The 14,343-nt window shown below is 35.4% G+C and overlaps 1 protein-coding gene across 1 annotated transcript in view; it reads right to left on the bottom strand.

Annotated features, from left to right (window-relative positions):
- mapk8ip1b (mitogen-activated protein kinase 8 interacting protein 1b) overlaps positions 1–8,255 on the bottom strand; it is a 120,311-nt gene extending 112,056 nt beyond the window's left edge. Inside the window, exon 1 of the mRNA XM_030124141.1 lies at positions 8,179–8,255. Within this exon, the coding sequence (XP_029980001.1) occupies positions 8,179–8,255 (77 nt within the window). The remainder of the gene's footprint in view (positions 1–8,178) is intronic.
- Between the last annotated feature and the right edge of the window lie 6,088 nt (positions 8,256–14,343).

Genomic DNA, 14,343 nt, shown 5'->3' with positions numbered 1-14,343 from the left:
CATTTCTCCTCCTGACAATTAGCTTTCTGTTGTTTTGCAGCCGTGAAGAACTTCTTGCGTTTTATCTATGCATCTTTGTGTCACATGAATCAAAGGGCGCAGAGGAAGCAGCAGCGGCGGCTCTGAAGCCACTGAGATGACAACCTGAAGGAAGACAGCTGTGGAGTCAGCTAATGAGACAACGACTGAATGAACCCAAGGAGATCGGTGTGTGTCTGAGTTGTGTTAGGTTTTAATGTGTCTTTGTGTTAGTATAGTGTTATTATTTTTCTTCTCCTCACAGCTTCCAGTGGCTCCTGAGACTCAGTTTTACATTTAAGGTTAGAATTAGATTAACGTTGAGGGACCGGGGAATGTATAATGCCAATTAGAGAGGCCCGAGTGTGTGCTTTTGTGTGTTTGTGTGCGTAATCTGCCACACTCAACCCTCCTACATATAGGCATGAAATCTCATTAATAACCTGCAGATCGCTCACTTCAATCTGTCACTTATGTTTGCATCGATTGCACAGAATTGATATAATCAGGCAAATCATCACCACTATCTGTATCTTTCACGGTTGTAACAATTACCAACTTATAATCAACCACCAATTATTTTAACATTTAAAGAGCTAAAGCTAATTTTTATGGTGGCTTCCAAATAAGTGTTCCTTTCCTAAGTGATTTATCATCATTGAATATAACATTATCATCTGTATTTTGCATTTTTTCATGTGAATATCAGTGTTTTCTCATGTTTAATTCCTGGTCATGTAAAAGCTCTGAGTAAATTCAAAGATTATTATATTAAAATAGAGAAAACTGAAGAAAAAGTGGCTTCTTTGGCTAAATATATTAACATTAACTAAACATAAACAAAGCCTCTGAACATCCAAATGGGTCATATCTGATGACCATGAAAAGATGACAAACTGCATTTTACACCAATTATTTACATGTATTGATAGGATTCGTGCTTCAGAGGTTATTAAACACTTTAGATCAGTAGATGCTTTTGGTTGCCGACGGCTGTTTAGGTCTTTGAAGCGTTGAAAAGCAGAAAAAGTAAAGTTCTATGTTTATTATTATATTGTCTGTGATCTGTAAGGACAGTGTTAATTCAGTCATGTTTCAGTATTAGATTGAAGATTATCATTTCACAGATGTAAACATCAGTTACTTTTTGCTTTTTCATATTAAAAAATGCAGCTTAACTCCATTCCTTAGGGTTGAGATTGATCATAATGGTTATTTTTTTGCCATTTGTGGGTATTTTATAGATAGAAAGGCCTTGTTTTTCATTCTTTTTTGTGACAGAATGATAAATGTGTATATTTGGTGATGAGAGAAAAGCGTCTTATGTCTCCACTTATTGTGTATTTTGCTGGATCACAAATCATATTCTCTAGAGCAATATTGCTCATTGTTTGTGAGATGCTTATTGTTCTTCTACACAGAAGGCAGCAGACAGTTTGGATGAAGGGAACACAAACAGACAAGAAAGAATAAAACTCTAAAGAGGAGGAAGAAGAGGAAGGGGGAGGACTCTGACACACCAAAAGCAAACAAAGAGCTCAGACCTAAAACAGGGTCTATATTCTGTCACATGGTTTGAGTCTGAAAAGGCAGACACAGAAAATCCGACTTTGTAAATTAACACACAAGAGGCTCAAACATCACTAACATCTTTTACCACCAACGCAAAAATCACAAACTCAGATGCTCTCTGCATAAATAATGACAAAACATCATCACTAAACAGACCAAAATCTACTCCTGATTCCTACGGCATGAATGTTTCATATTTGATTATATGTTTAACTGAAAATTTGCACAAACTTTCTGAAAAAAATTACAAAAATAATCACTTACGGGGAAATAGTTCAGATAGAACAACCAGACAAAAGTCTATTTATTCACTGAAAATCTGAAAAATTCCCTGTTCCTTAATGTTTATTGTGATGTTGATGTAGTCATAACAGACAAGCACCGAAGAGGAAATAAGAAAACATTAAAAATACCACTAAAGAGCTGGGAAATATATTGAATTAATTTAGTTACTTGTGGTTTAGCTCTCTGAAAATTCTGAGAAATGCCTAAATCACAAAACTGAGTCTTTCAAAAATTCATGATGCAACGTTGCAACCTGTTTGCTTCTTGTAATATATTAACTGTAAATGTGTTTGTCCAGTCATACATAGATAACAGTTTTAATAAAGCTAGAGTATTTAGAATTAAGCTGTCTTCAGGGTTTGTAGCCAGAAAACTACCAATTAAAATCATAAATCAAACGAAGATGCTTTTTTTTTTCTTTCTTGCACAGCTCCTCACCAATATTTTATTTCAATGAAATATTTGTGGCATCTGCTACAAGTTCACATTGAGAGCTGATGAATAACCTGATCCAAAACCAATTTACCTACAACTATTTAAGACATAAAAACTACACTTATGTTTGTTTATTTATATATTTCGAATTAGCATTAAAACAGCAAAAGGATTATATAAAAGAAAGTCTAACATTCGAAAAGGACCAGGATGAAGTTTAATTTAGAATCTCCTCCCCCCTTAAGCCATCCTTCAACCTACCCTAAATTCCTGTCAGATCCCATAGTAACTCAAAAATCCTACACATATCAGACTAAATTCTGACTATGCACAAAACACAAAATTGCTGTATATATCAAGGATAGACTGTCCATTTTGCAGCAGCACTAAACATTAAAGTAAACTCAAAGTCATGTGTTCATCAATTCACTTTTTTTATACTGTCAGAATATTTCTTTACTTTTGGCTCCAGAGATCCGTTATAACGTATAGGGGCAATGTTTAGTTCTTTTGTTTTATGTTGCCTGCCAAGTTTTATGAGAACAGGGTCCTTGAAGGCAAAAAACCCCTCGACTAACAGAGAATAGAGGGTACGCAGGTGACGTCACCGCTAGCGGAAGTCACCGTGGTTCCGCCCACTGAGTGGCAGAAAGAGGGAGATGAGTGGTAGCGTTGTCTTCAATACTGTCCAAACTTAAGAACAGTGATCAATAAAAAATGGGGAAGAAATGTTGTGCGATTGATTGTATGAACAGATTTGAAAAGCAGTCGGAGCTGTTATTTTACAGACACTGAAAGCCAAAGAAAAGAGAAGCAGATGGATCCACGAATCCAGGAAACCAAACGTAGATCTGTGGATCCTGTTTGGTGTCAGCTAACATTAATTTATGCTGTATTTTTGGCTAAAATCATACCTTAAATTATGTATTGTTTTGGCTAACATCACTTCTTAGTAAAGCTCTTGGTTTCATGATCAGATCTTTCATGGTTTTTGTCTTCATTTTGTGATTATGAACCTTGTGCTCTATATGATTTATAAACTAACTTAAACTGAGGCTAACCCAGTTTTTCAAATACAGGGGAAGTGGAGAATAAAGCTACGACAGAGTATTAGGACCACATAAGAAAATAAAAACACTTGTCACTACGAGAATAAAGACATAAAATATCGATATAAAACCCATAATTTTATGATAATAAAGTTAAATACAAAAAGAATCACAATGTTATGAGAATAAAGTTGTAATTATTAAAAAAAAATCATAATTTAACAAAAATGTCATTCGTTTAAGAGATTAAAGTCATCATATTCCGACAATAAAGCCATAATATTACAAAAACAATGTCGTAATTTAAAAACAGGTGGGAAAAATATCATAATTTACAAGAATAAAGTCGTACCCTGCTGGTCCGCAGCAGTAGTATCTGTGTTGTATAAGGTACTTGATCTGAACTAGACTCAGTAAATCTCCTCAGTACCAGTAGATCCTGCATATATTCACTGGGGTCAGTACACGGTCTGCTGTAAATGCACTTTGGATCAGCTGGTTCTGGGCCCTAGTTTTGGACCCTGGTTGTCAGTAATGATGAAACCATGTGTATTTGTTACAGGTAAAAATAGAGATGATCCCCTCCACCACAGGTGTCAAACATGTGGCCCGGGGGCCAAATCCAGCCCGTCAAAGGGTCCAGTCTGGCCCTTGGGATGAATTTGTGAAATGCTAAAATTCCACTAAGATATTACCAATCATTTTAGTTCAGGTTCCACATTCAGACCAATTCAATCTCAAATGGGTCAGATCAGTAAAATACTACCAAATAACCTATAAATACTCATAATTCCAAATTTTTCTCTTTGTAAATGTAAATATTTTCATGTATTTACACTAAAACAAAGTATAATTTTGCAAAAAGTGTGAACAACCTGAAATGTCTTAAGAGAAGTGCAATTTTAACAATATTCCACTTGTTACTAAATGTTTTGTGTGTTTGTCGATCCACTATAATCTGTAAGTTATATATAATGAACATGTGTAAATGATAAACTGAGGCAGAATATTGTTAAAATTACACTTGTTTTTTCAGTTTGTTCATGTTATTCACATCTTTTGAAAGGATTGCTTGTACAGGGTGAGTCAGAAAAAACGCTCTTTTCATTTAAAGAAATTGTACCACTGAAATGGAAATGCTTACTTTTCTTTTGATTATACAGTCATATTGATGTGGTTATTGAGCATGACTGGCGATCGAATCATTGATTTATGGCATAGCATAACAGAGGGAATGTCCATTGTTTATTGTGCACCGAAATATCTGCCAACACAGTTTATGCCACCGTGAATGAAATTGAAATTGTCAGCCATTACAGCATGTTTACTCGCCATCAAAATGTTTTGTCTCAACGAAGTCGTCCGGCACGACCTTCAACCTGGCTACCATTCAGATTGATGCAAATCTGTGCTCGTTGTCGCATCTCTAACACAGCTCTTCTCGCCATTCGTGTTCGTCGTAGGGCTTGGATTTCAGCCGTGATGCGATTTCGGAGTTCCTGAAGAGTTTGTGGAACAGTCTGATACACACGGTTTTTAAGATACCCCCACGAGAAAAAATCAAGGGGGGTCAAGTCCGGGGATCTAGGTGGCCACTCTCTCTCCTGACCCAAACAGACAACTCGATGAGGAAATAATACCTGTAATCGCTGTGGTCTTGCCATGATGAAAACTCCCTGGGCACTGTCATGTAGGCCTATGTCCTGAGTGTGAAAGCAAAGCCCCGACTCCTGTAATTGTTGTCAATTTCAAGTTTGTTCACTGTGGCATACATTGTGTTGGCAGGTATTTCAGTGCCCAATAAAGAATGGACCTTCTCTCTCTTATGCAATGCTATAAATCTATGACTACATCACCAGACATGCTCAATAACCACATCAATATGACTGTATGGTCAAAAGAAAAATCAGTGTTTCCGTTTTAGCAGTACAATTTCTTTAAATGGAAAGAGCGTTTTTTTCTGACTCACCCTGTAGATGTAAACAGTTTCATAATGTAAATTTACTTTTTTCGCTCTAAAACAGAGGAAAGTTTAGAAATGACATTATTTATTATTATGTTATTATTTTTACTGGTTTGGCCCATTTCAGATCAAATTTAGCTGAATGTGGCCCCTGAACTGAAATGAGTTTGACACCCCTGCCCTACACCCTGGATGTCAGGATACTCCATTTCTGTCCACATGTCAGTGTTCGTGGACCACTTGTTCTTTGGTAGCTCATACGGATCCACGTCCAATCCAGTTGTCCTTAATTTAATTTCATATTTCACATTTTCCTGGTCTCGCTGTGTTTACTGCTATACTCTGTCATGTTGAGCAGGTTGGTTTTTGCCACTCAATCTGATTTAGAGGGGCGTGGCCTAGGGGGGAAGTGACGTATGTGCATATCCTCTATAAGCCTCAAAATCAATTGCGCAATCAGAATTATACATAGGAAATTTAGATCCATTCTTGAGTAAAAAAAACTAATAATAAATGCATTAGAGAAGTGATTCAAAGGGATACAATTTGTAAGCCAGCTTCCATCTTTTTTTGGAGTAATTTATATTCTGAGGTGGAATGGGAAAAGGTACAGTTATTAACAAGGAAGTTTTTTTTATTTGGAATAAAGTGAGAGAGGTATCTTTAAAACTGTTACATAAGTGTTATCCAACTAATTCAACTCTGATGAAGTATAAGATCAATGTTGACCCTTTTTGCTCATTTTGTCATAATTCGGGTGAAACATTAACTCATTTGTTTTGGGAATGTGCCTTTTGTCAAATTTTTTGGTGTGATATCAATCTTTTTTTAAATAGAAAACTGGATATTTATTTTACTTCAAAATTGAAGATATTTTATTTGGTTTCTTTATTACTGATTTGCCTGTTCGGAAATTGTTTATTCTTAATCTCATTTCCTTATTAGCTAAATTTCATATAACATACAAGCAAATTTGCCAATCAGAAACCCAGCTTTGTGGTGTTTAAATCTTATTTGAAATCCTATCTAGACACACTTAACTTTTGCACTAACCCTAAAGCTGTGAAGACTAAAGCCTTATGTGACTAATTTAACCCTTTCATGCATGAACTGTGAGAACCTTAGTCAAGATTTTTTTCTTCAGTGTTTTTATTCCTCCTTAGGCATGAAAAAAACAATGTGATCGAGTTGTTTTTTTTTTCTGTGGAGTTCCAAAAATATCCATGTATTTAATTTTTCAAGCAAAGAAACGTGTTTAAAGCCCAATATTAGAAAGCGATATGAAAACAATGAAATAAAAACATTTTTAATGCTGCTAATCTGATGTCTTCTCACATTTTAACGTATTCTATTGCTAGTAATTACTCACTTCATGGAGATAATATGCAAAACAAAACCTTCTTGTCTAACAAATAACAACTGATTTACACTTAAACATGTTAGTGCAGATCAGGTTTATCAAGAACAGCAAAGTTACAGTAATGGTCTGACTGTCAGTGTATGGGATGGTGTGTAAGTGTTCACTGTGTTGGCTGATATGGAACTAAAACATCAAAACCCACGAATATACTGTAGAAGAGAACAGCTGGAGAAGAACTGTCCACTGTAGTGGCCTGTGCATGAAAGGGTTAAGTTGTAATTTTTTTTTTTCTCTTCTTGTTTATTCCTTTACTTTTATTTTATCTAATTTACTTACCTATTTATGCAATTCTATTTAATTTCTTCCTGCCTCACCTTGAGCATTATGTTTTTTTCTCCATGCCATGTTCTGGTACATGTGTATACAGGGTGGGGAAGCAAAATTTAGAATATTTTAAGGCAGGGATTGAAGGACAGTGTATGACCAATTAGTTTATTGAAAGTCATGAGAATTTATTTGCCACAAGAAATTGACATAATAGAAAATGTTTTTATTCTATGTGTCCTCCTTCTTTCTCAATAACTGTCTTCACACGCTTCCTGAAACTTGCGCAAGTGTTCCTCAAATATTCGGGTGACAACTTCTCCCATTCTTCTTTAATAGTATCTTCCAGACTTTCTCGTAATAGTTTTGCTCATAGTCATTCTCTTCTTTACATTATAAACAGTCTTTATGGACACTCCAACTATTTTGGAAATCTCCTTTGGTGTGACGAGTGCATTCAGCAAATCACACACTCTTTGATGTTTGCTTTCCTGATTACTCATATGGGCAAAAGTTTCTGAAAAGGTATGGATAATAGTGTTAGGTATGATTATGACATCAATATATGTTTGGTTTCAAAACTACTGACGTAGTGCCTGCTGAGAAAAAACAACTAAATGTTGATTGTAAATTTTGCTTCCCCACCCTGTACAGTATTTTGTAAATAAAGTATGGAGAAAAAAAAATCTGGATGTAGAAGAGTAAAACAGTAGTAGAGGTTTTAGAAAAGTACTGGTAAAGCTGCAAAGTCAGAGTGGTGTATTTTCAGACATGATCCAATGGTTTAAACCAGTAAAATGAATATATTATCGTTGATGAATATTATAAGATAATATGAACAAACCAGGATCAGACCTATAGCAGATGCAGGGAAATAAACAGGCAGCTCTGAGTAAAAGTGGATCTTCTCTGATTACTGAGGGGGTTTTTGGAGCAGAAGCCACAAAAGTAGGCGACGTATTAAAAAATGCATGTCCGGAGTCTGCAGCTGCTGTGGGTCCTGGGGGAGCGGAGACACGCCCAGACACAAACCATCCAGCAGCCGTTTGGATCCGCAGCTGCAAACCCAGCATCAGCATCCCCAGGACTCCCAGCTCCGCACAGCATCCCCGCACACCCAGTCCCTCCCTCCCTCCCTCCCTCCTTCTGCATCCCCCCGGGGGCTCTCTTACCTGAAGCCGGCCGGAGAGTTCACCCGGACGCTGCGGCCGGACGGCGGGCTGCTCTTCCTCTTGTCTCGGTCCGCCATGCCTCTCTCTCTCCGTGCTCATTCCTCCGCCGGATCCGGTTTTGCAGGACCCGGTACAGACAGACACCTGAGAGGAGCGGCGATGCTGCGATACGGCGCTGCGTTCAGGGGCTGTGGGGAAAACGGAAACTCTGTTCAGAGATGCGGGAATTTTTTTTTTGAAAATACTGAGAACAGCGATTAATTTGAACAATAGAAGACTCTGGAAATCTGGTCTGAGTGGTAAAAATGTAAATATCTACAAGAAATTCTTTGCACCGAGTCAAAGAAGGTGTTACATTGTTGAATTTAATTAATAACCTGTAATGGATTAACCCTTTCATGCACTAATTGTGAGAATCTTAGCCAAATTTTTTTTCTTTGGTGTTTTTATTCCTCCTTAGGCATGAAAAAAACAATGCGATCGAGTTGTTTTTGTTTTTTTTTTTCTAAGGAGTTCCAAAAATATCCATGCATTTAATTTTTCAAGTAAAGAAACGTGTTTAACCCATAAAGACCCAGTGCTACTTTTGTGGCAGTTCCCAAATATTTTTTTCTCTATATTTAACCTTTCTTAAGTGATTTAACACAATTGATTGCAATATTACTTTCCTTATTTTGCATCTTTTCACTGAAATCATATATTTTCCTATATTTAATTTACTGATCATGTAGATTTTCATCAAAGCTCAGAGTAAAGTTGGGGGTTGTGATATAAAAAACTGAGAAAACTAAATTAAAAAAAAGTGACTTTTTCAGCTATGATATCAATGACTGAACATGAAAACAAGTGTGTCCATCCCCTGTCATTGATCCAACTCCATGGGTTTAACTGGTGAATATATTGTAGAAGATGATGGTGTTTCCATGGTAACTACCGAGCCTCTGAACATCCAAATGTTTTATAGCTGAGGGCCAAGAAAAGATGACAAACTGCATTTTACATCAATTATTTATATGTATTAATAGGAATAGTGGATCAGAAGTTGTGAAACAATTTAGATCAGTAAATGGTTTTGGTTGCCGGTGTAGGTCTGGGTCTTTATGGGTTAAAACCCAATATCAGAAAGTGATTTGAAAACAATGAAATAAAAACATTTTTAATGCTGCTAATCTGATGTCTTCTCACATTTTAACAAATTCTAATGCTAGTAATTACTCACTTCATGGAGATAATATGCAAAAAAAACAACAAAAAAAACAAAAACTTCTTGTCTAACAAATAATTGATTTCTACTAAAAATGTTACTGCAGATCAGGCTTACAAGAACAACAAAGTTACAGTAATGGTCTGAATGTCAGTGTATGGGATGATGCATAAGTGTCCACTGTGTTGGCTGATATGGAACTAAAACAACAGAACCCATTAACATACAAGAGAACAGCTGGAGAATAACTGTCCACTGTAGTGACCTATGCATGAAAGGGTTAATTTACCTAATTGAGCCTCAGATCTCCAGCTTTTTACAATAGAATAGAACACAGGCGTCAAACATGTGGCCCGGGGCCCAAATCTGACCCACCAAAGGGTCCAGTCCGGCCCTTGGGATGAATTTGTGAATTTTTTTGATTTTAGTGATTTATTCCAAACATGCAATGAAATTTAACATATATGCACTTGCAAAACATACATAATAATACAAATATCAAGAACAATAACAATATAACAATCATAACAATCTTAGTCAGAGGAAAAGCACAATAATTCCATTTACATGCCCGTAAAGGGGTGGGAAGAAGTATAACTTATTTAATCCCACCTCCTCTCCTCCCTACAATATTATTAATAATATATGTCCCTCTTCCTTTTATGTTTATGCATTTGGCAGACGCTTTTTTCCAAAGCGACTTACAGGGGAAAACCAATCAAATCACTCAATCAATCAAATTTTATTTATATAGCGCCAGATCACAACAAAAAAGTTATCTCATGACACTTTATATATAGAGTTGGTCAAAACCAGACTCTAAGCCAATTTACAGAAACCCAACAGAATCCTCCAGGAGCAAACATTGGCGACTGGTGACAGTGGTGAGGAAAAACTTCCCTTTAACAGCAGAAACCTGGAGCAGACCCAGACTCCTGGAGGATGGCCGTCTGCCTTGACCAGCTGGGGTTAAAGAGAGAGAGTAAAGAGAGAGAGAAAGAGAGAGCGATAGAGATAGAGACTGAGGGAGTAGGAGGAGACACATGGAGGCAGTTGAGGATAAGTGAGTGGTGATGATGATGAAGACAGGAGAGAGGCAGGACCACCGCAGCAGGTCCAGAGATAATCCTGGGAAAATCTGTGATAATCCTGGGAAAAACCTTATTAAAATATTTAAAATGGAATGTCTGACAGTGCTAGAACAGAAGGTGCTCTCAGAAGAGCTGGGTCTTCAGGAGCTTCTTGAAGATAGGCAGGGACGCCTCTGTTCTCATAGTGCTCGGTAGAACGTTCCACCAACGTGGAACGACCCATGAACCCTTTTACATTACTCTTCTATATTTATATATCTATTCACACACACATACAAGCACACATACACACACACACTCATTCATCCATATACACATATATACATTTATACATTCACACATACAAATACACATATAATCTTTTACCAATGCTTTTCTTAGTTGTGCTAGCGAATAAATAAACAAATAATAACTAACTCAAGGAAGGAAATATATACATAAACAACAGTGAACATATGGTGAAATGCAAAAATTACACTGAAGATAATAACAATCCTTTTAGTTCAGGTTCCACATTCAAACCAATTCAATCTCAAGTGGGCAGGACCAGTAAAATACTATCATTATAATCTATAAATACTTACAACTCCAAATGTTTCTCTTTGTAAATATAAATATTTTTATTTATTTACACTAAAACAAAGTATAATTTCACAAAAAATGTGAATAACCTGAAATGTTTTAAGAGAAGTACAATGTTAACAATATTCTGCCTGTTATTAAATGTTTTGTGTGTTTGTAGATCCACTGTGATCTGTAAGTTATAATGAACATGTGGAAATGATAAACTGAAGCATAATATTGTTAAAACTACACTTATTTTTTTCAGTTTGTTCATGTTATTCACATTGTTTGAAAGGATAGTTTATAGATGTAAACATTTTTATTGTTTAATTTTACTTTTTCACTGTAAAACATACATAAAATTTTGGAGTTGACATTATTTAGCTATATATTATTATGTTATTATTTTACTGGTTCGGCCCACTTCAGATCAAACTTAGCTGAATGTGGCCCCCGAACTAAAATGAGTTTGACACCCCTGGAATAGAATGTCTTTAACGTCATTGCACAGGTACAACGAAATTGAATGTGCAATCCTTTTTAGGCGCCATTAAAGTATAAATAATATATATAAGAGTGTTAAAACTGAAAATATGAAAGAAATGGCATAAATACCTAAAAAAGCAGCATAGAAAAGTGTCAATGGAAGAATAAAAGACACATAAAGCATCATCATATACACCTTGACAACATTCAACATTTCCACACTTATATTAGGTTTTGTTTTGTTTTTTTTAATGTATATTCTGTTTCTTTGCATGGAATTAAAGACAATTCTTCACTTTCTAGATAAAGGTAATGTCAATATCTCAAAAAAGCATCTACAAAAATCTCAGAAAATAAACATTGATGTATTTTACAAAACCTCATCCAATAAAATCTTTTGGATTTAGGTCATTTCCCTGATTGTGTATGTGTGCCAGAACATTTTTTTTTGGCATTTCACTTCTAACATTAAGACATATAACCTTAAATATAATCTAAAAATACAGTCTGGTCAAAAAAAAATATCCACATACCATATTGCATTGAGTCATCTACAGGACACATTCAAAATAACTTTGCTTATGCCACAGTCACAGTAAAGGTCACAATGTTTATTTCCATCCATAGTTGCATTTGTTTGATTCCTAGATCTTGTGATGATGATGTGGAGTTGGACCGCTGTGTAAAGTCTTCTCCATCACATCCAGAGATTGTCCATGCGGTTCAGGTTTGGACTCTCTGGTGTCCGATGCATGTGTAAAATAAACCACTCTTTAACAATTTGATCCCAATGAATCCTGGTGATGTCTACTCTTTATGCTGTCTACGAACTGATAGTTGTTTAGGAAACCACGCGTTTCCTGTGGGTAAAAATAATCCTGTTGTTCTAAAGATTCATCAATGAAAGACTAAATAAGGGAATATGTTTTACAAGGATCACAGACATGCCACTAAAAAAGAAAAAAAAAAAAAAACAGATGGGAAGTTTTTTGTTCACAGAATGCATTAAATTCTTATTTTCAGAGATAAGAGTTGAACACATTCTGAATTGTGGTTTTTACATCATAACAGACTATACACAATATTACAATTATAAATCTAAACGTAAAGTCTTGTGTATGTCATGAGTCTCTTCTAACAGTACAAGCTTGATATTTGTGTATTAGATTCACTTTGTTGCTCTTAACCCATAAAGACCCAAACATCCACCTTTAACCTAAACCATCTACAGTTTTAAATTGTTTAACACCTGTTGATCCACTAATCCTATCAATCCATGTCAATAATTGGTGTAAAATACAGTTTGTCATCTTTTCATGGTCATCAGATATGACCCAACTGGATGTTTAGAGGCTCCATGGAAACACCATCATCTTCTACAACATTGATTCACCAGTAAAACCCATCAAGTTGGAACAATGACAGTGGATTGACACACTTGGTTTATGTTCAATTAATGACAAATTGGACTGAAAACGACATTTTTATTTCAGTTTTCTCTGTTTTTGCTGTAATAATCCTCAACTTTAAGCTGAGCTTTAATGAACATCTATGATCAGTGAATTAAATATGGGAAAATACAGGATTTACACTGAAAAAATACAAAATACAGAGGATAATTGTATGATAAATGGTGATAAATTACCTAAGAAAAGTTAAATAGAGAGAAAAATTCATTTGGTAACTGACATAAAAATAATGCTGGGTCTTTATGGGTTAACCACAACATATATAATTCATGACATATACAGTTTATTACATTTATCATTGTTTGATTCTTAGCAAAAGAATCAATACAATTTACTCATTGATAGTTAAACTACTAACACAAAAGTACCCAGAAGTAAAAAGGCATGCAATGGGGAAAAAAGATTATTTCCTGTATTTTCAAGTCAATAAAAAATATATTAATTTTGATGTTCAGGGAAGACTTGAAAATAATGTATGTCACACTGGGGGGTTAAACAATCATTAAAAAAAAAAAAAAAAAAATCAAATAAACACACAACCTTCTTCATGTATACGGTATCCTTAGACATTTAAACACCACACAGGATTGTGTATATTCCAAAGGTCTGTTAATTAAAAAAGAAAATAAATCTCCCTGAAACAGATGCATTTCACCCTCTTAGGGGTTAAATTATAGATGTAATATGGTACACATGTTGCATACACTACCTCCTGTTTAAGAAGCTGTAGTTTCCAAGGACACCCTGAATGCAGCAGGAGCTCCCACTGAGAGCAGAGGGAAAACACAGTGAAGAAAACAGAGGTGATAATAACCAGTGTACAGAAACTATCCCTCTGATGACTGTGAGGAGTATTTAGTTAATTACTTGTGATGTATTTATCAGCTCTGACAATTCATCTGCATGTAACAGGTTAAAAACTGTAAAAACATGTAATGTACGATACAACCTGTAGGTCAAAATGTTGAGAAGAACAGTAATGTGCTCTAGCTGTTCAACAATCGTACAACGGTTTTACACTGAATATAAACAGAAACAGTCCCATACAAACAGAAAAAAAACAATACACTTTTAATGAAAAACCTGATTAAAGAGAAGATGTGTTAGGCAATATCCAGCAGAGGGCAGCATTGTACAAACTTACAGTACACATTAATTTTCCCTCTAAAAGCTGACTGCTACCACTACTAAGGAGAAAAAGAAGGATAACAGGAAAGAAGAGAAAAAAGAGAAAGAGGAAATTTTTTTTGCAGAAAAATACTACAGTCATATTGACTCACGTCTTTACAAACTATTAATGAAAAACCTGAGATTAAATGAGATGTGTTTGGAAACATCCAGTAGAGGTCAG

The sequence above is a fragment of the Sphaeramia orbicularis genome, chromosome 3, assembly GCF_902148855.1.
Source record: "Sphaeramia orbicularis chromosome 3, fSphaOr1.1, whole genome shotgun sequence".
NCBI classification, from domain to species: Eukaryota; Metazoa; Chordata; class Actinopteri; order Kurtiformes; family Apogonidae; genus Sphaeramia; species Sphaeramia orbicularis.
This window is presented reverse-complemented; position numbering and strand designations above follow the sequence as displayed.